The following is a 26,959-nucleotide window of genomic DNA, read 5'->3' as shown; positions in this document are numbered from 1 at the left end:
AAAACAACTGTTGGTGATGTTGAGTTAGAATTATGGGCAAAAGAAACTCCAAAGGCATGTAGAAATTTCATACAGTTATCTATGGAAGGTTATTAGGGTGACACTATCTTTCATAGAATTATCAAAGGATTCATAAAACAAGGTGGTGATTCCACGGGTACAGGAGAAGGTGGTAAAATATATGGAGAACCATTAAAAGTGAGACTATATTTAAAAATAAAATGAATTCCTTTTTTATCGAAAAATAATTATTGGATATATATGTTTTAGGACGAATTTCATACACGATTACGTTTTTGTCGACGAGATTTAATTGCTATGGTTAATGCTAGAAAGATGACAATGGTTCCCAATACTTCTTTATTCTTAGTTCTACACCAGATTTGCAAAATAAGCATACAATTTCTGGTAGAGCTACTGGAGAATCTATATATAGTATGCTTAAACTCGAAGAAGCACTTGTAAATGAGGTAAATTTAATGTTTACAAGAAAATATATCAATAATTGATATAAATATAATATTTCCCCTTTTTTGTAGAATGATAGACCACTTTATCCTCCAAGATTGATAAAAACTATAATATTGAACAATCCATTTTCTGATATTATACCAAGAATAATAGTACAGGAAAGTGAAGAAGTAAAGAACAGTTAAAAAACTAAAACAGCAGCAGTAAAGTAAAAATCATATATGTTTGCAGAATTTAGTCCTGATAGTATTGTTCTTTACAACGAAAAGTTTTGTTACAGAGATTTGAATCTTTTATCATTTGGTGAAGAAGCAGAGGAAGATGAAAAAGAATATGTGATATTAAATAAAAAGTGTAGTGGTAAGGGCAAATCAGCTCATGATCATTTAACTGATCCAAAATTAATCTCACAACCAGCTGTTGAATCACCTGGACTTGCAAATAAAAAAAGGAAGGAAGGCCGCAGTAGCGATTGAGAGAATGACGACGAAGTAAAAACTCAAGAAGAATTAGAAGTTGTAAAGAAAGAGAAAGAGTTAGTTTATTGTTTACATTATAACTAGGTTATAGAAAGTAGGAATTTTTATTGACTGTCTCTTATATTTATATTTTCAGAGCAATGAAGAAAAGGATAAAAAATACATTGAAAGATACGAAAAAGGAACCGAAGAGAGTACAAAATTATAAAATAGGTGATGCTGAAGATTATAAGGGTATAAAGGAAAATGAATAGGGAATAAAAAACTCCTTATTAGTGTAGTACAAGAGAAAGCCGAGAAGATGCACGATAAGAGATATCAAGAATTATTAGGATAACTCATGTATTTGAATAGAATCATTTGTCATATGCTTATAAATATTGTACATATATATATGGTCATTGTAATGATAGTTATTAGGTGATATGTATTACGAAACATCTTTTTTTCGAAACCATCCGTGATACGGACATCTATTCAGATTCTAATGTCTATATGTCATTGTTTATTATGTCGTTAACAATTAACATGTATATGTAAAATATTCAAAGTGAATAAAAAGTTCCTAAGCATATAACAATTGAATTTTCTTTTTCTTTTTACCAAGAATAAAACAACGCATCTTCATCTTGTGATTTCATGTTTGTCTGGCTTTTAAGAGAGTAAAGAGAAGGGAGAAAAATGTATTGTACTTATTTATGTAATTTTATTGCTTTTTGCTCCTACGTCACATGGTTTTCGATTTTTAGACTGCGATCAGCACTATCCATGATTTTGAACCGAAAGCTGAAAAAAGTAGCAGGAATACGGAATGCACGCGGAGGTCGTAACCTCTTTACGTGATAGACAAGCACAGCAAGCTGTTAGGAAAGGATAGAGAAGTTGCGACGGTGAAGAATCACAAATTTCCAAGTTTCTGTATTACATTTATGAACTTTTGTAGCTGTATTGTAATGCTGAAGCTTTGAGCAACATTCGCATGCAATTTTCGTACATAATTTCAAGCGAATTAATTAGTTATTTTCTACATCTGTTCGAATTGAAAACTGTTTGGACAATTCTGTTCATGGTCACTTTCTCAAAAAAGCCAACAGGATATGATACTGTGTAACAAATTCGTGAAAGATAAAGAACTTTTTGTAAAAGTGCAAGAATAGTACGTAGAGAGCGCGATTAGCGGCTTATTTTTAAATTTTGATAACTAGTTATAATTATTTAGAAACAGAAATAATTATAATTATGGACATTAATAAACTGAGGATACTTGTACTTAATTTTTAAGACAAGAATGAACCGTTTTTACTTTTAACATAATATTTTATTTTAGCCAAAAATCATGCCTTTTAGAGAAACTCAACTTTCGAAAATTGAGAATGATCGATCCATTACGGTTACGGATTCGTTCTCAAAAAACTAAACTTTACAAGAATTACCCAATGTATATTACAGATTAAAATTCATGTCGAGCAATGTAATTAGTTCGGCATGAAACATGTTAAGGTAATTTTGTTCTGACTTCCAATTATTTCATGTATTTAGAAATCATGGAATATATAAAATATAGTAAGCAGTATAGCAGTAAGTAAAATTCAAATTTCATGTCATGTTTTGATACACATTTTTTTTTTGTTAATTTTCAAGTAAATGGATTTTTTAATATTTAATTTATTTTTAATAATTGTAGTTTCTACAATTTACTTCTAACAATTATGAAAAAATAACAATTTTTCAAATATCAAGATGGCGGCGCAGTTAATCTAACGGGTGCAAAATAATTAGAAGTTGAATTCTTTACGAATAATTTTTAGAAATTTATTGGGTAATGTGTTTAAGTGCATTTAAAAGAATTAACTAATTGTTCAATAATATTAAATTTGCGTTTTGTTTTTAACAAAGTTACGTTACAAAATTAATCATTTCAGTAAATATAATAAATAAATAACATGATAGAAAAGAATGAAGAAAATGCTGATAATGATAGTCATCTTGTCAGAATAAGATTAATAGCTGATAAAAGAACATTTTTAGAAAAACAATTTCTTCAGGTAATATTTCTGTATATATTTTGTTTGGAAATAATTAGTATAATATTTATTTTAAGGTTATGGTCTTTAAAATGTTTTCATTCAAACTACTGCTTATTTATTTATTGAAACTAGTAATTAAATTTGTTGTTATTGCTTATTATATTTTTAAATCTTATCAAAGTAGTTTGTAGTAAATTTTATTTTAAATTCCATCCTTTTTAAAACTCAACTTTATTCCTCTTTTATCTATAAATGTTTTATTTCTTCAGTAATATTAATAATATTTACATATAATTATACTTTTTTATATTCTATTTACTTTATATTATTAACTTCATTAATTAGTTATAACTATATACTAGATGTTGCAATTAAGATGACTTAATTAATTTTAAGGTCCAAGAAGAAGTTAAAATATGTTTTGCTCAGTTAGCACAAACATTATATGCAAGAGAAAAACAACTTTTACGACAATCAGAAGCCATTTATAGACAGCAAATATCTTTGGCATTATCCAGTCAGGAAATTCTTTCTCCATGTATAGCCATATTAAATGAGAGAAATGTTTTGGAAGAACAAATTAAACAATTTGGGAGGATAGAGCTTACAGGGTCTAATACAACCGCTATAACTAATCTAGAACCATATAAAATTGCAGAATATCAAGATATAAATAAAGATCATGTCTGTTTTGATAAATCTATTCAAAATACAGGCATTGTTCCTTCTATTACCAAAACTGAATTTTCTTGTCCCACAGAAGATGAAAACATAAATAATATTTCCACTAGATTAAAGCCATCTAGTATAATAAATTTAACAGGAAATTCCAGTCATGAACCTAGTCTTCAAAAAAAGGATTCTAAAGAACATATTGACTGTTCTTTAAAGGCAGATACAGAATTACACAAAAATGATTTTAATTTTCAGACAACTAATGTAAGTGAGCAAGAAAATACAAAAAATTATAAGAATTCTAAAAGAAATATAATAGAGGAACAACATAATTCTCACGGACACACAGAACAAGTTCAACAGTGGTTGGATCAAATACTTTTAGAGACCGAGATAGAACCAACTATTCATGAAGTGGAAAAATTGCCTGAAATATCAGAAGCTTATGTGTGCACCAAATTTCATTTAGAAACATGAAAATTATATTTAATTAAGTAATTTGCTCAGCCCACCGTTTTCGTAATATATTTATTTCTATTTAGATTAAATAATAAAGATAGGGAACCTCAATTTGGGAACAATTTTTTACTATGTTTGAGTCTCTTATATTTAACTTTATTTATTTATATATTAATAATAATCAATTACAAAATGTTCTTTTTAGTAGCTAAAGATCAGTAACATTATTAATAAATAAGATTGTACTTTTATTAATATTAAAAAGCTACTAATCATAAACATTTTTTAATTATTAATCATAATTGTAACATCCATGAAATGAGGAAAAGAACACTGTAATATTATTTTAATTATATAATATTCATAAACAGTGATATTAAAATAATTTTAAATACATTGAGTATGTAATTAATATAACATTAATTACAAAATAATTTTTCAAATTAATTAATATTATTTATCAATTCATAATCAATGTTTAAAATTATAATTTATGTCCCTTTACCTACCAATGATTAGATATCTTATTAATTTATTTTTTCTCTACTATTCTTGGTTTTTAGAAAAATTAAATACAAAATAAAATCAGTTTTTTAATTAGATGGTATTTCTACATATATTCCTTAACATTTTATTACTTGATACATTTTATACCTCATGCAACATTTCGTGCTTTTATATACATCTGCAAAATATTATTTGTTTAGTAAATATTAATAAATGTAATTTGAATCTTAAGTATATTCAAAATATATGTTAATAAAAAATATGCTTGTATATGTGTGATTAACATTCCATGTACTTCTATCTGTGTTTTATTAAAGTTATTTGTACAGTAATGTATTTGTATTGCTTTTTTTAAATTCACTCGTAATAAACCATTGGGTAATTTAGTTTAATTATTGACAGTTAGTAGAAAAAATAATTGGGTACCTTTGTATAGTTTATTAATTACTAAACAAACAAATAGATACAGATAACAACCACCTTTTGTATGTACAGACGCCAGCGTAATAGTGTCAATTGGGATTTCATGTCCAGCATCGGGATCGTTTTTTTCAGGAACCGACTTGTTAACAAAAAATTTGCGACTAGGGCCGAATTTGAGTCATAAGAGAGAAAATGGATTGTGAATATACCTCTCTTGGAACCTCAATATAATAGGTTTAATCCATCATTTTAACGATACTTGATAGAAGACCCAATCTTCGAAGAAAGAGGGAACAAAAGCACTATCTTTGGTAAAAGTTACGGGTACACAGAGCTGAGAAAGAACTTCTTCGTACATTTCTAATGACTGTGGACAAGATGCTCCATTTCCCTGTAAAATAAAATAAGATATTGTTTCTGTATACCATTGAATATTAATCTTTAATTAAAATATTGCACAAATGTTATAAATAAATAAAATTAATTTATTTTATGTTATTTAATATTTTTACATACATGAGTCATATATTTCCCTGTGGATTTTAAAACTTTCATTGAAGAGTTCAAGATTAGTCTTATAAAATCCCACGCATCGCCATGTGCCGTTGGACTAATTGGTATATCTGTAAGATCACCGAAGACGTAATCAAATTGTCGGCCTTCTTCAATCATGTGTACCAAAGTTTTAGCACAATCCCCAACAATAATCTACAAGTTTTCAATATTCTATAAAATATTCTATTAATTTTACTTAACTGAGAAAATGTAGCTTGTTTTCATACGATTTACCTCATAATTTTCGCCCTTTCTTTTATCCAAACAGTTTCCACATATGCTTCTCATATGCTGGCTACAGGCTTTTATCACAACGTCATCAATCTGGTAACAAAAAATTAACTTCCTAGTAATACAATTTATTAATATATGTAATGATAATATAATTTTTATAATAGTAGCTCATTGTACTTCGAGCATGGTTACGAATTTTGGTTTCTCCTTAAGTAATTCCCAAAGTAAACCACCATCTCCTCCTCCTAAGATAACTATCTCCTTTCCTGTATAGTTTTCTTTCCCACGTTGCATCAAAGTTTCTGTGTATATCAAATCTGCTTCCGATATATCTATAAATGTTACAAGATCTAATTTTAGGAATATTCTGATTTTAGATACAACTTCAAATTACTCTAAAAACATAGAATTTGTTCCATTTACTTTGTAATTCATCAAGAACCAACAGGTTTCCCAATGATTTTGAGTGGACAATTTGCACCTTTTGATAAGGAGAACGTGCTTCAAAGATCAGCTTATCTATGTCATATTCAAGTAATCTGTCATCTTAAAAAAGAAAAAACAATTTTATTGTAATACTGCAAATGCACAGAGATTAAATAATTGCATGAAAAGCATTTAATAGATGCATGCGATGCAAAGCACAAATCTGTAGAGAAAAAAAATTTTATATTCAATATAAAATAAACAAAAATGAAAGTATCGAAGATTTAGGAATTTTATATGTGGATTACTAAATCTATCATATTATTTATGTCTATTAATTTTTCTTTTTTTATATAGCACATAAGTTGGAGAAATAAAAATACAATTTATTTGATATACTTATAAAAATAATAACTTCCCAAGAATTATAATTCTTTTAAGATTATAGAATTTATTTATATTATTTTTGGTATTTTCTGCGTTTTTTTTTGCAATTCATTGTATTTAGATATATACTATAATAAAAAATTGATTAAGCGAACAAGGAAAAATAGCGTCTCTTAATTGCAAGAAAAAATAAAAATTTATTTATGTAAAAATAGATTAAGACAAAAATTGAGACGAATTCACCTTTCTAAAAATCATAAAGTATTAAACATCGACAGTTCTTCCGCGCGATGAATGATGAAAAGAATGTTAAATATAGAAAATTAAATTACATGTAATCGAAGAAATGAATCGGAAGCAATTTTTGTTCACGACGCATGATGAAATGAAAATTTTGCGGAAATAATGTCCCACTCATACCGTAAACATAATAATAAATAAAAAACTCACCGGCGGTAGGAAAGTATCTCTCAAAAGGTCCGCCGCGTTTAATCGGCGCAAGCGAATGCGAACGCGTAGAAGCTACAGCCGCCTGCAACGTTGTCTCCAATTCTCTGGCCAACTAAAGGTGGCCGCGACAAGCGAACCAACGAATAAAAAAAACAGAAACTATCTTGTTAAACCAATCATAACAACTCTCTTTTTACATATGAATCAACTTATTTTCCCTTTGCGGAAAAACTAAAAAGAACACCGGGGGGGGGGGGGGGGGGGGGGGGGGGGGGGGGGGGGGGGGGGGGGGGGGGGGGGGGGGGGGGGGGGGGGGGGGGGGGGGGGGGGGGGGGGGGGGGGGGGGGGGAGAACACCGGGGCGGGAAAAACACCGGAGTTCGACCGGGAAAAAGTAATCGATCGGAGCTGGTGGCTTTAGAGTGCAACGGGGAACGATTCGCACGTTTTTAAGGTGCTATAGATAACTAATAGGAACTAATTGGGGAGTGGTTTCTACCTGATAGTGTCAGATAGAGGTCATATATGGTTCCTCGCCTTACTGGTGGCAGGCGCTTGCTGCGTTGGCTGTTCAGAGCCATCGCAACGTCCGCTTCCAGGTATCGCCACTGCTACAAGGTCCTCTTTGTTAAGCATGTTTCTTCCGTGTATAGTATAATTTTTACTTACTTCTATAATACTACTCATCAAACGATGATCGTTTATAATACGTTTATCTTACAACTTTAGCATTCAGCGATAAAATATCGACAAATAAAAAATCGCGAATCGGTTTAACAAATACAACTTCACGTTTTTATATTTAGAAAAACTTTTTTGAAACATATTTGATGCAATTATATTTATGATTTATCATTAATTCGTATGAAATGAGATGTACCTTGTAATGACCCCATGTTTGAGAGATACAAAAGCTGATTTTGTATTTGATATTCATGAGAGGCAATTAAATATTATGAAATTTGCAACTAGGTATTTGCAAAACAATAATGGTTAATATAAAGGACTGTACCTCAAAACTGAAAAGTGCTTCCTCTTCATCTCTCTTATAATATTCAATGTTAATAGTAATTAATCCTTCAGTATATCCCCGAACTGTAATTAGACTATCTTTGGGACCTGTGTATAAGACTAAAAAGCTTCCATCAATGCTTGATTCAATTAATGGTTTTAGACTATCAAAATGTTCTTGAAGGACATTAGCAATTGCTAATTTTAGATTGGAACATTTCTCCACATCTACTATTACATTTGATGGTATTGTAAAGTCAAGAAGTACAGTGTGGGCAACCATTGTATATAAACCTAAAATCATTTTCATTACTTATTACTTTATATAATTAAATACTATAAATAGTTTAATATGAAAATTACACAAAAAAATTACATAAATAAAATAAAATGAAATACTCTATAATTTAGTATTTGTACAATATATTTTTATATTTGAACAGAAAAACTTAATTAATAACTAAATAGAAGAGAAATTATATAATTACCTATATATTACATAAACAATACCTGTATATTAGTATAAAATAATAGTAAAGTCAAAAAATTCACAATTCCTAGTCAAATCCTTGAATTGGATAAACATAAAACAACTTGTAGAAAATATTTCAAGTAAATCCTTCCTAAAACAACAGAGAAATTTTAAGGTTATGTTGCAATGCATACGGTGGAAAATAGGTTACATCATTTTGAACTATAATAGCTTAATTGCAGACAATGAAATAATTCTCTTCGTGAAGAAGTACATAAATAAACGAACTTTTTTATAATAAATTTTTAATAACTTTAGGATATTAAATATATAAAAATTATACTTTAAATCATTTGATTATTAAAACTAAAATTTTTAAATTATAGTAAAATTTGTTTAAAACAATAAAGATCTAGTATGAAGAAACATTAGATTTAAATTATTAATTGTATAAATAAAAATTACAAAACTTATTAAAGTATTTAATATATAAACCAGAAGATAAAATTATATATAATAATTATACAAAGACATAATTAATAAAGTTCATTTTATTGTTTTACTATTTATTTATGAAAACAAAAAAGTAATTCTTGAATAAAAATTATTTTCCATATATTGATACAAACTAATAAATGTAGTTAACATATATTGACATTATTAAGTAATACCATTAATGAAAACAAGAATTATACTCACAAATTATACTAACAATAATAATTTTCAATTACAAGAGTAGTAATTCGTACGATAAAAATGCTTTTGCGATACAGATCACTATATTACACTATATACAATACAGTGCTACCAATTATTTATGTAGATAAATTTCTAAGTCATTTTAAATTTACATGCAAAATTTGATAAAATAATAGGAAACTAAAGTAATATTTGATATGACTTTAAATTCAACATATAACATAAAATTACCAAAATTGTGTGTAGATCGAAAAAAAATATCGATTTAAAAAATAAGATCAACAATTTTTTTTTCCTTTCTATAACATAGAGTAATGATTTTTAGAATTGTATTGAACTGAAATTAAAATCTGTAAAAGTAAAAAAATTGTTTGTTTTTCTTTTTAATGTTTTCATGAACCAAATTTTATATATACATACATGTATTTCGTCTATACTTGATTGATAGCCACTGTTCGTTTTGTTTTCAGTACATGTATTTTGTATATTTTTAAAAAGCAATAAGTATATTTTAATACAATTATATAACGGAAATTAATTTAGAAACATAAATGTAATTTTATGAAAAATGTAGAAATGATTATATTTATCGTCATAATAAATTGTTCCAAACATAGGTTATTGTTATGAAATATTATTCTTTACAATAGGAACAGTAATCGATGCTGTTAAGTTAAAATAAAATATACAGTATTAAATCGTAAAAATGTACAAATTATTATATGTTATTATAATTAATAAGAATTAAATTATGTTCAACTAGGTATTTGCAAAACAATAATGGTTAATATAAAGGACTGTACCTCAAAACTGAAAAGTGCTTCCTCTTCATCTCTCTTATAATATTCAATGTTAATAGTAATTAATCCTTCAGTATATCCCCGAACTGTAATTAGACTATCTTTGGGACCTGTGTATAAGACTAAAAAGCTTCCATCAATGCTTGATTCAATTAATGGTTTTAGACTATCAAAATGTTCTTGAAGGACATTAGCAATTGCTAATTTTAGATTGGAACATTTCTCCACATCTACTATTACATTTGATGGTATTGTAAAGTCAAGAAGTACAGTGTGGGCAACCATTGTATATAAACCTAAAATCATTTTCATTACTTATTACTTTATATAATTAAATACTATAAATAGTTTAATATGAAAATTACACAAAAAAATTACATAAATAAAATAAAATGAAATACTCTATAATTTAGTATTTGTACAATATATTTTTATATTTGAACAGAAAAACTTAATTAATAACTAAATAGAAGAGAAATTATATAATTACCTATATATTACATAAACAATACCTGTATATTAGTATAAAATAATAGTAAAGTCAAAAAATTCACAATTCCTAGTCAAATCCTTGAATTGGATAAACATAAAACAACTTGTAGAAAATATTTCAAGTAAATCCTTCCTAAAACAACAGAGAAATTTTAAGGTTATGTTGCAATGCATACGGTGGAAAATAGGTTACATCATTTTGAACTATAATAGCTTAATTGCAGACAATGAAATAATTCTCTTCGTGAAGAAGTACATAAATAAACGAACTTTTTTATAATAAATTTTTAATAACTTTAGGATATTAAATATATAAAAATTATACTTTAAATCATTTGATTATTAAAACTAAAATTTTTAAATTATAGTAAAATTTGTTTAAAACAATAAAGATCTAGTATGAAGAAACATTAGATTTAAATTATTAATTGTATAAATAAAAATTACAAAACTTATTAAAGTATTTAATATATAAACCAGAAGATAAAATTATATATAATAATTATACAAAGACATAATTAATAAAGTTCATTTTATTGTTTTACTATTTATTTATGAAAACAAAAAAGTAATTCTTGAATAAAAATTATTTTCCATATATTGATACAAACTAATAAATGTAGTTAACATATATTGACATTATTAAGTAATACCATTAATGAAAACAAGAATTATACTCACAAATTATACTAACAATAATAATTTTCAATTACAAGAGTAGTAATTCGTACGATAAAAATGCTTTTGCGATACAGATCACTATATTACACTATATACAATACAGTGCTACCAATTATTTATGTAGATAAATTTCTAAGTCATTTTAAATTTACATGCAAAATTTGATAAAATAATAGGAAACTAAAGTAATATTTGATATGACTTTAAATTCAACATATAACATAAAATTACCAAAATTGTGTGTAGATCGAAAAAAAATATCGATTTAAAAAATAAGATCAACAATTTTTTTTTCCTTTCTATAACATAGAGTAATGATTTTTAGAATTGTATTGAACTGAAATTAAAATCTGTAAAAGTAAAAAAATTGTTTGTTTTTCTTTTTAATGTTTTCATGAACCAAATTTTATATATACATACATGTATTTCGTCTATACTTGATTGATAGCCACTGTTCGTTTTGTTTTCAGTACATGTATTTTGTATATTTTTAAAAAGCAATAAGTATATTTTAATACAATTATATAACGGAAATTAATTTAGAAACATAAATGTAATTTTATGAAAAATGTAGAAATGATTATATTTATCGTCATAATAAATTGTTCCAAACATAGGTTATTGTTATGAAATATTATTCTTTACAATAGGAACAGTAATCGATGCTGTTAAGTTAAAATAAAATATACAGTATTAAATCGTAAAAATGTACAAATTATTATATGTTATTATAATTAATAAGAATTAAATTATGTTGTTTATATATACGAAGCTTTACAAAATTATTATATTAGTTCTTTATTATTGTTGTAAATTTAAAAAAATAAATAATTTTTATTGTTTGGTTTTCATTGTCTAATGACTATGACTATTTATGAACTAATCCTATATTTTATCATTATATATTATTTTAATAAATTTCAATTGTTATAAACAATTTCATCTCTGAATTTAAATCAAAGTATCAAAGAAATGAGATATCTTGAATTAAAAATAATTCTTTTATACAATGTTATCTCTTTACAGTGAAAAATATTTGATGTCATTAAAATTTTAATTTGTATCTAATATATAATATACATGTAATAATACTAGGAAGTTTTATGAATTTCTGGATCATATAATACAAAAGTATGTTAAATATTATATTTATTTTTTACTTTACAATATTACATCATAATTGAATTTTATTAGGAAAGGATTTTAATAATTATACAACTAATTTTATTACATAAGAAAGGATACTAATTTATTTATTTATATTATAAGAACAGTATACCTTAGTAAAACAAAGATATTTTAATCACTAGCATTATCACCTTGATTGTCATCTTCTCTTCCACTTTCTGAAGCACTTCCAGAATTTGAGTCTTCATCCGAATCTTTGAGAACTTTTCCTTTAATATTTTTCTTTGGTCTCAGAGTTTCAAAATCTGAACCCTCTTCATCTGATGAATATATATTTGATGCTAAACATATAAAAATATAAATACTTTTTAAAAAATAGTTTATTTATTTTACTTAAATAAGTTAACTTACCTTTAACAGGAATATTTATTCCCTTTTTATATTTATTTTTAATTGCTGCAAGAGAAATGGCACCTTCATCATCTGAACCATCATCATGATAAGCATCACCACCATATCCACCAACAGGTCTTCCAGTTGTTCCTCTACTTGCAGTAGTCTTTTTTGTTTTACTTTGAACTCGCATTGCCATACGTAATTTCTCTTCTTCTTTCTAGATAATGATAAAATCTAAATGTGTTGTCACATATAAATATTTTTCATAACAAAGTAAAATTAAGCAAATATAATTCACCTTAATCATTTCATATCTATTTTGATCTGGATTGATCCCTACTTGTGATAATACTTTTATACCAGAAGTTTTCTGTGATCTGTCCGCCAAAGACATTGTCATTTTTCTATGAGTGAAGGATTCTGTAGAATGTGGACGGAATGTCAATTTAGTTCTAAATACTGCCTGACCTTGGAGACCTGTTCCTTGTCGAATATAAAGGTGATTGTGATCACCTTGAAGTGGTTGTTTATATACATCAAAAATCTCAGAGCCCAGATGTAGAGACATACTGCCATCAGACCATTTTACAAACCTGGCATTACTTTCCTTAATAACTTTACCCTGTTCATCAAAGATTTCCTTCCAACGAAGGGTATTTTCAACTTTCAATTTTAATCTAGCTCGACCTTCTTCGTCTAAAGTTTCTTCTTCATCAATTTCATCTTCATATGTTTCTGTATCAAATGGACGCGTCTCTACTGAAAGGAAATTGGGGAGTTTCACAAAATGTATTTCACGACCTAAATCCGTAGTGATTTTTGGAATTTCTACATCAATCCGTGTCTCTGGTGGAGGTTCTGGTTCTTCTTCTTTTTCCTTATCTATATCCTAAAAATAATAAATTATAAGCATTTTGTTTATGAAGAACTTTTTAATTATTACAAATATTTTACATACATCTTCAATGACTGTTTGACTAGGGCCCTCACCACCACTATCAGATCTGTCTTGACTTCTGCTTCTACTCCTACTTTTACTTCTGCTTTTACTTCTGCTTCTACTTCTACTTCTACTCCTACTTTTGCTGTGACTTTTTTCTCTCTTTTCATCTTCTTTATCTTTTTCATCATCAGTGCTAATGTCACTAGCATCTCCAAATAGAGCATCTGCTGTTGGAGCTAAAGCTTGTTTATCTCCTGCTTCACTTTCTGAATCAGAATCTATCAATGGTTTTGTTCTTTTCATTCCATCCTCTGCTTCTGAAGCAGAAGCACTATTATCTTCTTTATGGATTGGACTTGCTTCTCCATCACTATCATTTGATTTTATACTGTCTGTTATACAATAATATAAACAACATTTAGTTAATTTTGTAAACTAAATTTTGATTAATTCTTTAAATTCTTTTGATTTACAAACCTCTTGTTTTCAAAGACCTTTCAGATTCATTATCATCTTTATTTTCTTCAGGACTTTCTGGTTTTCGTTCAGAATCTACTGGTTCATTTTTTGAAAAATCAGGAGAATTAATCATTCTAAAAAAATTAACAATTTTAGAAGAAAGTTTTTAAATGCAGATACAATAAATTTTAAGAATTTTTTTAAATGATATTGAAGACATAAACATTCTTAAACAAAAATACTTTAAATTATAAAACTACTAACTCTGTAGATTTTGGACTTTCGGATGTTCTTTCTTGTGGAGAACATGATTGTGATCTTTGTGAGTCACTATTATTTGATACAACTGATTTTGGACTACCACTCCTGGATCTTTGAGATCCAGATTTCTCACTATGTATAGACCCAGCACTTGAATGTCTAGAATCTGATCTAACTGGAGATGGACTTTTGGAATTTTGTCTTGAGTCTATTTTTTCTTCTACAGATTGACTGCTAGATCTAGAAGATCTCTCACTAACATTAGAACCTACTGAACGAGCCTCATTTTCATCATCAGAGTTTCTATCATGTGCAGAATTTGCAGCATTAGAATTAGGTGTACCGCTACGACTTGACCTAGAAGATCCTGACTGATTATCTGATTCTGATCCTAAAAGAAAATTCTTTATAATACATTGTTTTTTTTTAAATTTTTAATCGAATGAAGAACTAAATATGTTTATTGAATTAATATTACAAAATTTTTACCAGAATCCCAATTAGAATCGCGTAGACTTTTCTTCGTTGGTGACATGTTTTCTACAGTATTCAGTGTTTAAAAGAAACACTATTTAAATGTACATTCTTAAAAACATAACTTCGAAGTGTTTGAAGCTAGATTGAAAACTTAGTCGATGAAGCAGTATAGAAAATATTGAAAATATGTTTTAGGATATCGTGAAAGTTACTATAGAAATCAATATAGAAAGATTCTAGAGATTTTAATATTGAGTATATGGTACAGAATTTCAAATTATGATTGGTATTGCTGTTTCAGTGACTGTCATATTTGAAAATACGTATTTCATGACATTATATACAACTATATACATCATAAAATTAACCGTGTAGTTCGAGTGTCTAATATCATTTGTGTTCCGTACTTTTATTTTTTATGCAAACAGTGTATTCACATAATGTATGGATTGTTTTATATTGTTTATTAACATGTTAACATAAACGAAAACAGATTATATATACATATTTCGTAATTTTATAAGGTAAATATTACTATGTGTATACTTTTTTGAAATATTTCTTTTTGGTTTTGTAGTATATTAGTTTCAATAACTTCAATTATGTATTATAAGGAAAACTTTATTATTATTGATTTATAAAAATATGTAAATAAATTTCAAATTTTATTTTATTTAAAGAATTTATTTTAAATTTATAATAAATAGATATATAAAGAAGGTATTTAATTATAAATAATTATTGAAATAATTAAATTTTATTTGCTATTAATTTTATTATATTTTATTATAAATTACAAATTAATGTATTTAAAAAGTTAAAAATAATTACCAAAGATTTTATGTAATGACTCTATAATTATTTTTTAAATGCTCAATGTAATTTAAATATTATAAACAAATAAAATTAATAAGTACATTGTCATTTAAATTTACTCATTACTGTCATCTAAAAATGCTGGATTATCATATACATGATGTTCTGACAAATTCTCATCCTTTATATCATTAAGTACAGTATTGTGAGATTGTAATTTGTTATGTTTTGCCAAAACGTTTGAACGATGTTTTTCAAATGCTTCCAATACATCTTTTGGTATGCTTGAAGATATTGTTCTAGAAAGTCCTGAAATAATATGCTTGACTTATGTATCATAAACTTAATTATGATTCTTGTTGCTATACTTTATTATTAAAATAATAAATTAAGTTTATTGTGTAAAAAGATTAATACCAAATATATCAGGATGTCTTAATTTTTTATTAAATATTACTTCAAAATTGGAAGACCTCTCTATTATAGAATCTTGTGTATCTTCTATTAATTCTCTAATAATTTTACGTTTCCTTGGAGGAACATTGTTGTTTGCATTAAGTATTGCCTGATCTTCTGTTATATTTTGGAGACCTTCAGCTATATTTTTTGCATTTGTATTAGTAATTAAGTCATCTGATACTTGTTTTTTCTAAAAAGAAAAGGACAATTTTAAATATGAAATATGATAAATTATTTGAAGAAAATGATTTGTTCTATTATATTACCTTCCTAGAATAGAATAAGTCTAGTTTCACATTAGCAAGTACATGGACAAATGTATTAAATCGATGACACAACATAGCTAAGAATTGTATAAATAAAATGAAAACAAATGCAACAATGAAGAGACATCCAATTGGTTCCAAATGCATATATGTTCTGAGTATATGTACCTAAAAAGAATTAATGTACTTAGTATGAGTAATATTAATATTCACTTATAAAAAAATAAATTTCAATAAAAAATGATATTTATTTCACATTAAGAAAAAAACTTACTTCATATTCGTATTCAATATAAGTAATATTATATACAACAGCAAAAGGCCATTGAACATGCAATATATTTTTGTTTATTTGCAATAAAAATATTGCTACAACAAATAGTGTATTTATCATAAAGAATTTTAAAAGACATTCATTACGTATACTTATCAATCCCTTTGCGATTTTTTGCTGCAACAAAATTTAATCTTCTGTACAAATTTGTAATAAATTTTTCAATTTTAATGATTTATTTCCTTTTACAAATCATACTTGTTTCTCCATATCATTTTCAATAGGATGCAAATACTTTCTAATCAATTGTTTCCAAAATTCTTCTTCTGTATATGAGAGGAAATCTGTTTTTCCATCTTTTAAACGTTCATCTTGCAACCAATAAGGATTTATTAAATAATTTGATTCTTCTTGGTGATCACTGGTAGAAATTTGTTCTGAAGATTCAATTTCTGAATCTGTTCTTGTGCTCAAATGTTCAGAAACTTGTAATTTTATTTGTTCACTGCATGTTTGACTTTGATTACTACTTTTTTCTTCTGTATTGTTATTGGGTATATTGCATATTGTGTAATCAAACTTGCTAAAAATTAAGTTAGTGAAAATTTTAATCATTTAAGAATAATATATTTATTACAATACGTTTGATTTCTCACTAATTTAATACCTTTCTATTTTCTTCAAATAGAGATTAATTTCATTTATAGAATTATAAATAACTTCTAAGTATTCTTCTTCTTGTTTAGAATTCATATATGTACAAAAACTACATTTAAATAAATTGGGTACAGAAAATTTCATCCACTTGTTTGTAATGGTTTCACTTTGTTGTTCAAGTTGGGATTTCTTTGTTTTTATATTTTGCTGTTCTAATGCCTAAAAAAAAGGTGTAACTTATAATATGTGACAAAAATTACTAAAACAATAAAATAATCTTGTTACAAAGTTGTACTTGTCTTTGTGACTTTGATTCTCTAGTCCCCCATGTAATATTATGTAAGTTGAAGATAGAAAAAATTATGAGTAACATGTACATAGAAGGTACAGTAATATAATAAATAATTGCATTTGGTAAACATGATAATTCCTGAGGATGGAAAAAAGCTGTTAACACAAATTGACCAATTACAATAAAAAACAAGAGAGTATTGGGTGCTAAGTATCCATCTACTGCTATTTGTATTATTATTCCAACTAATACAACGATCATTACTATACCATATAGGACAGTGATAACTGCTGCTGCTATAAGCTATAAAAACATTAATTAGAATGTATAATTATTATTTTTAAGTTATTAGTTTTAAGTTACTTATTCATATTAGATATTAGTAGTTTATATAATTACCTGTATGCGTTCTTTGCAAAAAAAGCAAATTAAAATAAAAATGCATATTGGAATCGAATTTGCCCCAAAACTTAACCAGTTATCAATTTGAAAGGAAGTTACAAAGGCACCAACCATCATAAAGTAGATAAAAGATGGTCCTATAATTGTGCTACCTATAAAAAGTAATGTAATAAATAAATAAATAAAATATATGTTTTTTGAGTACAAAATATATAAATAATTATTTTTATATTTATATATTATACAGAGTGTTCCATCTGAAATTTCGGACACAATTATTTTCTAACATGTAGTTCATTTAAAAAAAATGTTTCAAATGAAACTTACTCTGTTTCAAGAGTATTTTATAATGGTCATAAATTTGTGCGAGATGGATGTGCTTCGGACCTTGAAATCTCTGAAGCACATTCACCTAGAAAAAATTTATTATCACTATAAGATGTCCCTCTTGAAACAAGTTTTATTGGAAATAATTTTAAAAATGAACTATAGTTTACGAAATAATTGAGTGCGAAACTTCAAATAGTATACTCTGCATATGTTTATATAGACAATTTAATATTAAAATCAACTACCTAATAAAATTCCTTGGTATGTTACATAAAGCCATGAAATATTATCATTTATTTTTCTAGTCTCTTTTGAATTATCTAGTAAATCAAAAATATTGGCTATGGTTGATGGAATCCATCGTCGACGTTGAATATAAAATTCATTAAATGATTCTGGAGCATGTGTATAAGCATCACTAGCTGCACAGTATTCTACCTAATTAAATGAAACAAGTGAAAACAAATTTTAAAGAAGGAATTTTTTAATCAAATTTCTTATTTTTTATAAAAATAAAAAAATGAATTTTCTTACCTTACAACCAGCTTGTAAAATTAATGTACAAAGCCAACGATCTTCACCTTGATCATATTGAATATAATGTCTGGGTTCAGTTGACTTTGTTGCATACTTAGCTATGACATTATGTTGCATTAAAGCTTTTGTTCTAAAAAGAGAAAAACAACCTGGGCTGCAAAGAACAGAGCCAATTGTATGTTCTGTTGACTTTTGAAGCCAATGTCCAACAGCATATTCAAATTTCTGGAACCAAATCATGGGACCTACATGAAAAAATATATTTGTAATATTGTATTAAAAAGTATTTTAATTGATTAATATTTAATAAGTTTTAAAATAAATTTTGATGAAATAGGAATATATTTCACATCTTAGATTTTTATATGTACTTAGATATCTGTGAAAGTACCTCTTCCTATGGGATGTATTCTTCCACAAGCGGCACCTAATTCTTTATCTTTCTTCATTAAATCTATCAATGCTTTAACAGCTGTTGGACGGAAATCAACATCTCCATCTAATGTTAGAATGTAAGTATTTTCTGCTATTAATTCTTTAGTATCAACATCTATTGATGAGCTCATAAAACAGTAACCAAGAAGATAATACATGTACATGACCTAAAATAAGCTAGTGATTAATGCAGAATAAAATAATATAATTTATATATAAAAAAGAATTTTATTCAAATTAGTTAATTATTATTAGTATTTAAGTTAATTTAATGATTATTAATTGTAATATTAAATTCACCTGACTCCAACGTTTTCTGTATCTGATTTTATTTTTATCTTTAAGGTGTACTGTTAGACGTGTCTTTCCAGGTAAATTCCAAACTAATTGACCACCATAAGGTGTTGGATATTTAATTGGTGGTAAATCAAGTATGCCAAGACTTTTTATATTTTCTTGCATTGTTTCTATAAATGTTGCTACATATTCATTTACTTGAGTTTCATTTTCATTATGATCACAAGATCCAATACAGTTATGCATACAACAAAATGCATCATCAAACATGACATGGGCTGAAATAGTTCATATGCTTTATTTAATATTTTTAAAGATTTGAATTAAAATATTTTAGATATTTGATTTAAACAATTTTATATATTACTTTCGAGTTTATAATAATCGTTGATAAAAATTTTGTAATATTTCTGTGTAACTTTCATAGCGCACTGATCTTTATCTAATCTTAAGATACTTCCAATCAATGCATTCATTTCTTTTTTATTTTCATGCCACATGGTTGCACAAGCATAAATTTGAGTAACACAAGTATTTCTTTTGTTACTTATATTACTTTTAGAAAGTGTTGATTGAGAATTAGTCATTTGTATATTTTTTGAACTACCAATCTGAAACAAAAACTAGTATAAAATAAATAGTTAAGTAAAATTCTTTTTCAAAATACTAGATAAGATGAAACCTCAAATTTTATACTAGAATGTGAGAGATCTTCTTCTTTGATAACATAAGTTTCATGTTTTCTTTTATTTAATCCCAAGAACTGATCAATTAAGAATGAATCATAACTAGAATAACAAAAGATTTTCTCTACAGGAGCAAGTCTTTCATTTTCATCTAACCAAAGTTGCACTGTAATCCAAATTTGTGACAACCACCATATTATCCAGCACCAAATACGCCAGCTTAAGAGATATTCTGTTATATTGTTGTATTTAGGTATATTTAAAAATAAATAATCTGGTATTAAATCATAAAAAGCACACGAATCTTCTTTTCTTAAAAAGCCAAGCATAATTATTGATAAGATTGTCGCTGGAGTAACTAAACTTATTGGAAGTGCAAAGCCAAATTTATGCATTTGTGTTTGATATGCAAATTTTGCTGAAAAGATATTAAACAATTTTAAAAATTATAAAAAATAAAATACAAACATACAATTCTTCATACTTGTATGTGTGTGTGTGTGTGTGTATGGAGAGCGTGCGTATGTGTGTTTATGATAAAGATTTATATCTCACCTGCTTGATATGTGAAGAAAGAACAAAATATTTGTATCAAAAAGGCATATAAAGGTGCAGAAGTATCTATAATAGTATCTACAATACCACTCTTAAGAGGAGGATTGAACATTTCTATTAATTCTATGTTATATCCACTCTGCCATGGAAGTCCAAAAAATTCTTGTATCTGAATTTCTTCAAAAACCAAAATTATTATAGCACTTAAAACAAAAATTAAACATCTCCAAGATGCTACATATCCTTGTAATGCACGACAATTATTCAGTACATCCAATTTATTTCTTGCTAATAATCTTATAAAATCTGTATAAAAAATTACAAATTATTTTCAAAAATATTATAAATTAAAAAGCACATATTCCATAAAAAAATGTATAACTGAAAGTATGTAAAAATATTACCACCGTAGCTATTATGAGATACATAATTATACCACCAACGACAAGAAGATAATAAAAGTGCTATAGGAAAAATCCATGTTAGAGAAGATTGTAAATTATTTAACAGAGAATATAAGATCAATCCTGACCCTTGAGCAATTAGAGCCAAACCATTGCATACTATAACTAGTACAGATATATTAGTTGCACTTCTGTGTTTTTGAGTAAATAAATCTATAATAATAGCATAAATGCATTAGGTATTTTTTAACAAAAATAATTTTAAACGCTTGTACTTACTTAAAAGAGCAGGAATAAAATAAATACAACAAGAAACTGCAGCAGCATCCACAGAACTAAATTTTGGCAGGCTATACAAAATTAATAATGCTATGCCAATTGGATGAAGTGTTTCCAAAAAGAAAATAATTACAATGCTTTGTTTTGTAGGTAATTTTGTTTTCTTTGTGAAAAGAAAATCCCATATTGCATAAAAAATAGTTAAACATTCTGGTATAATAAACATAAAGATAATATACCATGTCCAAATTACTTTGCCTTTTTTAGAAATTCTTACTTCTAGTTCTTGATTATACTCTACAACATTGAATATTATAGAAGTATATATCTATATTCGTATATTAATATTTGTATTAAGATAAAAGTTACATGTAGATATATCATGAAAAATCATCTTAATAACACTTATATAATTATTTTTAAATAATTAGAATTATTACTAAAGTACAATTATATATTTTTAATGATACTTTAAGTCAGTGAAAATAAATAATATTTATAAATTACCTGAATAATAATCACAAAACTGTACACTCTTTTCATTCGTAAGTTGTGATATAGCAAACATAATTACAAATTTAGTAATCAAAGCACTGCAAAAGACAGTGCAGAAAAGAATAACATATACAAATATTTTAATAATTCGTATAGAAACATCCACCCATTTTTTATTTTGCATAGATGCACTTTCTTTTTTTGAAGGAAAATATTTAAATGCATCCCAAGATAGGGATTCTTTAGGGCCTGGAAACCTAAAATTGAGTTAAAATTAAATGTAGAGTAAAAAAAGAAAATAAATAATTAGGAACTATAAAATAGTTGAATTTCCTTACAAATTTTGCGATGCATTAACATTTTCGATTTCAGAAGAATTATCATTATAATTTTGAAAATTGTATGAAGATTTTAAACTATTAACGTTTGACATTGATATATTAGGAGAAGAATACGTGATTTGTAAGTTTAGTCATTTATATCTTACCAATCGCCGAAATTTTCATGGACATATCAGGTACATTGATAAAATTGATAAGATTTCGAATTGTCGAAAGTACGCAGCATTATCTCTAATGTAAAGGGAGTGAAGAAATGAATAATTGTATAAAGTTACAATAATGCTTTTATTTTCCTAGAAACAATACATATGTAGGTTCATTAAAAAATTTGATTTAATCTATAAATTCTGTTTTATTATTAGTTTAGTTTTCTATATAAAAAGAATTACAGTCATTAATTAAATTTATACTTATACTTATAAATGAATCAGTATTTTGTTTTTCGTTATCTGAAAATTGTTGATGTATGTTTGTGGACACGTATCGGTAAACAATTGTTTGTCAATTTGGACGAGACTTAAGAATAATACGTCCACATAAAATTTTAATTTTACCGCTACCTAAAGTCGAAATTAAATCGAATTGTAAGTCGTTACATTCGATAAGAAATAATCGATAATGAATGATCTCGTAGCACTTCACGAGTTAGGTTCCTATCTGTGAACTACGCTTTGTGCTTGACTTGTCAACACATCGAGGTTAAAGTTAAATGTCGGATTAATTCGTTCGACATAATTTAAGTAAGTTCGAAAAGAAAAAGAGAAATCCTGAAGCGATGTGGCGTGTGCCGAAGTTGGCTCTCTGGGCCGAAGCTTTCTTTGTCCAAATGAAAGTATTAATATCGAAGATTGAAACGGTTTAACCGCGGAATACTTTCCTCGAGTATTTTTTAGTACTTTCCTTGAAATTGTACGTCTTATGTAGGAGTGAATTCTCCCCGATAATTCGTTTTTTCCAAAAATGTCATCGCAGAGTCAAAATGCTATGAATGTAAGTTCAACCGTTTCACCGACGAATGGATTATCCGGATCGACGACAACTATCTCGGTCTGTATCAGGAAGATGCAGTCTGTTACCACTATCCCGTCCTCACAATCCTATCAACAATATTCATCACCATCATTATCACCATCACAATCGCCGCCACCGATGCAACAAACTTTACAACAACCTAACAATATAGAGGCAATTGATAAGAATTCCTCCAATACATTAAAAGTATGTTTATTATTTCCATCAGGTGAAAACTTTCATTTTAAAAATAATTATTTATTACTTAAAAATTTGTTGATCTATAATTTTGTTTATTAATATCGGTATATCTTAAATTAAATGTATATTGGGCAATAATTTTCTATATTTCTTTTACAGCGTAATCCAAAAATGGAATTAAGTAAAACTGATTTATTAAAACTATTAGGGCACTTAGAAGGAGAATTACAGGCACGAGATATTGTAATAGCAGTATTGAAGGTAATTTATTCTTTGTTAATTAACAGAGAAGTTTTTATAATTAAATTTAAAACTGATATAAGAGCATAATATTACATACCTGAGATATAAAATGAATGAAGCTAGACTTTTGTATATTTTGTAGTCGGAAAAATTGAAACATTTATTAAATATCCCATATCTGAGTGGAACATCAGATCCACATGCTGCACTTGCTCGTGATGTTGTATTAGTAGGTGGTGTAAGTAAATATGAACCAAATCAAATAAATAAACAAGTTCCTACATTAGATGCACTTATAACACAACAAAGATGTATGCAGCATAAAATGTTCAAAGTTCTTAAAGAAGCAGAACTTAGGCACACAGGAGTATGTATTCTATATTTAATTACCTACATAGTAACTAATTTTGTATACTTATAAATTTATTTTAATTAATGTAGGTTATTAAGAAATTAGAAGAAGAAAAACAAAAACATGAGTATGATACTGCCCAGGGTGATGATATTACATATGAATTGGAAAAAGAAAGAACAAGATTGAAAATAGAATTAGAATTAGAGAATATTGTAGATTATTTAAAAGAGAATATAAGATCAATCCTGACCCTTGGGCAATTAGAGCAAACCATTGCATACTATAACTAGTACAGATATATTAGTTGCACTTCTGTATTTTTGAGTAAATAAATCTGTAATAATAGCATAAATGCATTAGGTATTTTTTAACAAAAATAATTTTAAACGCTTGTACTTACTTAAAAGAGCAGGAATAAAATAAATACAACAAGAAACTGCAGCAGCATCCACAGAACTAAATTTTGGCAGGCTATACAAAATTAATAATGCTATGCCAATTGGATGAAGTGTTTCCAAAAAGAAAATAATTACAATGCTTTGTTTTGTAGGTAATTTTGTTTTCTTTGTGAAAAGAAAATCCCATATTGCGTAAAAAATAGTTAAAAATTCTGGTATAATAAACATAAAGATAATATACCATGTTCAAATTACTTTGCCTTTTTTAAAATTTCTTACTTCTAGTTCTTGATTATACTCTACAACATTGAATATTATAGAAGTATATATCTATATTCGTATATTAATATTTGTATTAAGATAAAAGTTACATGTAGATATATCATGAAAAATCATCTTAATAACACTTATATAATTATTTTTAAATAATTAGAATTATTACTAAAGTACAATTATATATTTTTAATGATACTTTAAGTCAGTGAAAATAAATAATATTTATAAATTACCTGAATAATAATCACAAAACTGTACACTCCTTTCATCCGTAAATTGTGATATAGCAAACATAATTACAAATTTAGTAATCAAAGCACTGCAAAAGACGGTGCAGAAAAGAATAACATATACAAATATTTTAATAATTCGTATAGAAACATCCAGCCATTTTTTATTTTGCATAGATGCACTTTCTTTTTTTGAAGGAAAATATTTAAATGCATCCCAAGATAGGGATTCTTTAGGGCCTGGAAACCTAAAATTGAGTTAAAATTAAATGTAGAGTAAAAAAAGAAAATAAATAATTAGGAACTATAAAATAGTTTAATAATTATTAGAACAAAACAAATTTTTAATTATGTAGTTTATTAAAAAATATTTTCACTGTCTCCAGTCATATTGGTGAGTGATGTTAATGCCATCGTTGCAGGACATATATATGTAGTATATGCTTAATTTACGGTAAAAGAAAAAAGGAAAATATTAAACAATTATGGATACATATGCACGTTTTTAATCAAATGTTATTAGTATGGAAATAATATTCTTGAGAAAATAAGTCTAAAAGATGGTTTTAGGTGTAGTAATTTTGTAAAAGTCTTTAAAACTGATTTTATAATATTATTATAAAAGGTTAATCTAAAATAGAAAGGGACAATATTATGCATTATTTAAAAGATGAACCGCGAAGGAAACATGGATCTTATTGGTTGTATTTCGTAGATCCAAATTCGCTCTTCATGTAATTGTAACCATAGAAATAGATTTTAAGTATTTTCCTTATTCACTGAAATGTCAGCGTGTTTGTAAAAGCTTCAAGAGGAATTCGGAATTAAATAGTACAAACAAATCGTTCCTTCTCTACTTGTAATATCTCACAAATTATTTTCTGAACAGTGCATAGTACTGTACTTGCCTGATAAGTTGGCAGTCATAAGAAAAGATATTGTGATTGGTTATATTGCATAGATCCACCTTCTCTAACAATTCTAAAGATAAGACACACGAATTTTCATACTAGTTAAAACTGTCGCATCTATATATCATATTCTATAGCGTTGTATGATAAAGAGAATTAATAGGATATATTGAGATCGAATAAAATAGAGCGATAATAAGTAATTGATATAGTATAGAATCAGTGTTAACCAAGAAATAAAAGTTGTGGAGATGTAATTCATTTTACAATTATGTTAAATCATATTCGTCAGATATTTAATAGTAGGGATTTCGAAAATGCTAAAAATGAAGTAGTGAAGTGAATAAAGTAACCCTCTTCCCTCTGTGTTTTACCGACTGCCAACTTACCAACAATGTACAGTACTAACTTTTGTACAACAATATGTGCTTTTATAGGATTAGTCGTAACACTGAATAGATAGCTCTACAGAACTCATTTGTCGATCTTTGTAATCAGACACTTCTTTTTGTTTCCATTTCAACGAAAAACAAAATACAGACTAAGACTTACTTATAAATTATTTCTGAATTTGTATTTTGTTTTTCGTTATCTGAAAATTGTTGATGTATGTTTATGGACACCTATCGGTAAACAATTGTTTGTCACATAAACGTCCACATAAGAATAATACGTCCACATAAAATTTTAATTTTACCGCTACGTAAAGTCGAAATTAAATCGAATTGTAAGTCGTAACATTCGATAAGAAATAATCGATAATGAATGATCTCGTAGCACTTTTCACGAGTTAGGTTCCTATCTGTGAACTACGCTTTGTGCTTGATTTGTCAATACATCGAGGATAAAGTTAAATGCCGGATTAATTCGTTCGGCATAATTTAAGTAAGTTCGAAAA

The 26,959-nt window shown here is 26.7% G+C and overlaps 5 protein-coding genes across 12 annotated transcripts; 2 read left to right on the top strand and 3 right to left on the bottom strand.

Moving 5' to 3' along the window:
* Positions 1-2,893: 2,893 nt before the first annotated feature.
* Positions 2,894-4,158, top strand: LOC108552509 (uncharacterized). Its single transcript, XM_017907096.1, has 2 exons — positions 2,894-2,995; positions 3,374-4,158. The coding sequence occupies exons 1-2, from the start codon at positions 2,894-2,896 to the stop codon at positions 4,127-4,129; spliced, it is 858 nt and encodes a 285-aa protein (XP_017762585.1). The 3' UTR covers positions 4,130-4,158.
* An 861-nt stretch (positions 4,159-5,019) lies between these two features.
* On the bottom strand, positions 5,020-10,660 carry Sms (spermine synthase). Of its 5 annotated transcripts, none has more exons than XM_017907103.1 (8): positions 10,587-10,660; positions 10,078-10,370; positions 7,094-7,205; positions 6,254-6,376; positions 6,008-6,162; positions 5,831-5,920; positions 5,558-5,749; positions 5,286-5,432 (listed from the first exon to the last, which is right to left on the bottom strand). In XM_017907103.1, the coding sequence occupies exons 2-8, from the start codon at positions 10,357-10,359 to the stop codon at positions 5,286-5,288; spliced, it is 1,101 nt and encodes a 366-aa protein (XP_017762592.1). In that variant the 5' UTR covers positions 10,360-10,370; positions 10,587-10,660. The 5 variants fall into 5 exon arrangements, with proteins under 5 accessions (XP_017762591.1, XP_017762592.1, XP_017762594.1 ...); XM_017907105.1 differs by having other exon boundaries at positions 10,565-10,590; XM_017907100.1 differs by lacking the exons at positions 10,078-10,370; positions 10,587-10,660 and adding exons at positions 8,105-8,397; positions 8,614-8,687.
* Positions 10,661-12,546: 1,886 nt separating this feature from the next.
* Positions 12,547-15,027, bottom strand: Atu (Another transcription unit). The gene is made up of 7 exons (XM_017907099.1): positions 14,924-15,027; positions 14,438-14,825; positions 14,188-14,307; positions 13,730-14,102; positions 13,070-13,660; positions 12,787-12,988; positions 12,547-12,716 (listed from the first exon to the last, which is right to left on the bottom strand). Exons 1-7 carry the CDS (start codon positions 14,967-14,969, stop codon positions 12,547-12,549), a joined length of 1,890 nt encoding a protein of 629 aa, XP_017762588.1. The 5' UTR covers positions 14,970-15,027.
* An 815-nt stretch (positions 15,028-15,842) lies between these two features.
* Positions 15,843-22,279, bottom strand: LOC108552510 (uncharacterized). The gene is given in 18 exon segments (XM_017907097.1): positions 15,843-16,036; positions 16,145-16,376; positions 16,453-16,620; positions 16,727-16,903; positions 16,985-17,309; positions 17,364-17,602; positions 17,679-17,978; positions 18,075-18,229; positions 18,653-18,845; positions 18,942-19,189; positions 19,336-19,546; positions 19,680-19,954; positions 20,044-20,287; positions 20,359-20,780; positions 20,918-21,223; positions 21,322-21,534; positions 21,601-21,897; positions 22,108-22,279. Coding segments are annotated over 18 exon segments (4,371 nt in total).
* LOC108552515 (uncharacterized protein CG10915) lies at positions 19,425-24,598 on the top strand. 4 transcript variants are annotated; one of them, XM_017907109.1, is made up of 5 exons: positions 19,425-19,456; positions 23,409-23,654; positions 23,808-23,909; positions 24,034-24,258; positions 24,333-24,598. In XM_017907109.1, the coding sequence occupies exons 2-5, from the start codon at positions 23,421-23,423 to the stop codon at positions 24,534-24,536; spliced, it is 765 nt and encodes a 254-aa protein (XP_017762598.1). In that variant the 5' UTR covers positions 19,425-19,456; positions 23,409-23,420; the 3' UTR covers positions 24,537-24,598. The 4 variants fall into 4 exon arrangements, with proteins under 4 accessions (XP_017762598.1, XP_017762596.1, XP_017762597.1 ...); XM_017907107.1 differs by lacking the exon at positions 19,425-19,456 and adding an exon at positions 23,093-23,176; XM_017907108.1 differs by lacking the exon at positions 19,425-19,456 and adding an exon at positions 23,192-23,345.
* Positions 24,599-26,959: the final 2,361 nt, after the last annotated feature.

Source organism: Eufriesea mexicana, unplaced genomic scaffold (genome assembly GCF_001483705.2).
Source record: "Eufriesea mexicana isolate 0111107269 unplaced genomic scaffold, ASM148370v2 scaffold6802, whole genome shotgun sequence".
Classification (NCBI taxonomy): Eukaryota; Metazoa; Arthropoda; class Insecta; order Hymenoptera; family Apidae; genus Eufriesea; species Eufriesea mexicana.
Note: the sequence above shows the minus strand (reverse complement) of the source record. Positions and strands in the feature narration are given on the sequence as shown.

Bases quoted from the DNA above. Each gene is read 5' to 3' on its own strand.
- LOC108552515 (XM_017907106.1), top strand. From the start codon at position 23,397: ATGTCATCGCAGAGTCAAAATGCTATGAATGTAAGTTCAACCGTTTCA. The intron at 23,655-23,807 runs GTATGTTTATTA...TTTCTTTTACAG, and splicing joins ATTCCTCCAATACATTAAAA to CGTAATCCAAAAATGGAATT. The intron at 24,259-24,332 runs GTATGTATTCTA...TAATTAATGTAG, and splicing joins CAGAACTTAGGCACACAGGA to GTTATTAAGAAATTAGAAGA.
- Atu (XM_017907099.1), bottom strand. From the start codon at position 14,969: ATGTCACCAACGAAGAAAAGTCTACGCGATTCTAATTGGGATTCTG. The intron at 14,826-14,923 runs GTAAAAATTTTG...ATTTTCTTTTAG, and splicing joins CGATTCTAATTGGGATTCTG to GATCAGAATCAGATAATCAG. The intron at 12,717-12,786 runs GTAAGTTAACTT...TTATATGTTTAG, and splicing joins AATAAATATTCCTGTTAAAG to CATCAAATATATATTCATCA.
- Sms (XM_017907103.1), bottom strand. From the start codon at position 10,359: ATGGTTGCCCACACTGTACTTCTTGACTTTACAATACCATCAAATGTA. The intron at 6,377-7,093 runs GTGAGTTTTTTA...TTCTTTTTTAAG, and splicing joins GAGATACTTTCCTACCGCCG to ATGACAGATTACTTGAATAT. The intron at 5,750-5,830 runs GTAAATCGTATG...GAAAACTTGTAG, and splicing joins GAAAGGGCGAAAATTATGAG to ATTATTGTTGGGGATTGTGC.
- LOC108552509 (XM_017907096.1), top strand. From the start codon at position 2,894: ATGATAGAAAAGAATGAAGAAAATGCTGATAATGATAGTCATCTTGTC. The intron at 2,996-3,373 runs GTAATATTTCTG...ATTAATTTTAAG, and splicing joins TAGAAAAACAATTTCTTCAG to GTCCAAGAAGAAGTTAAAAT.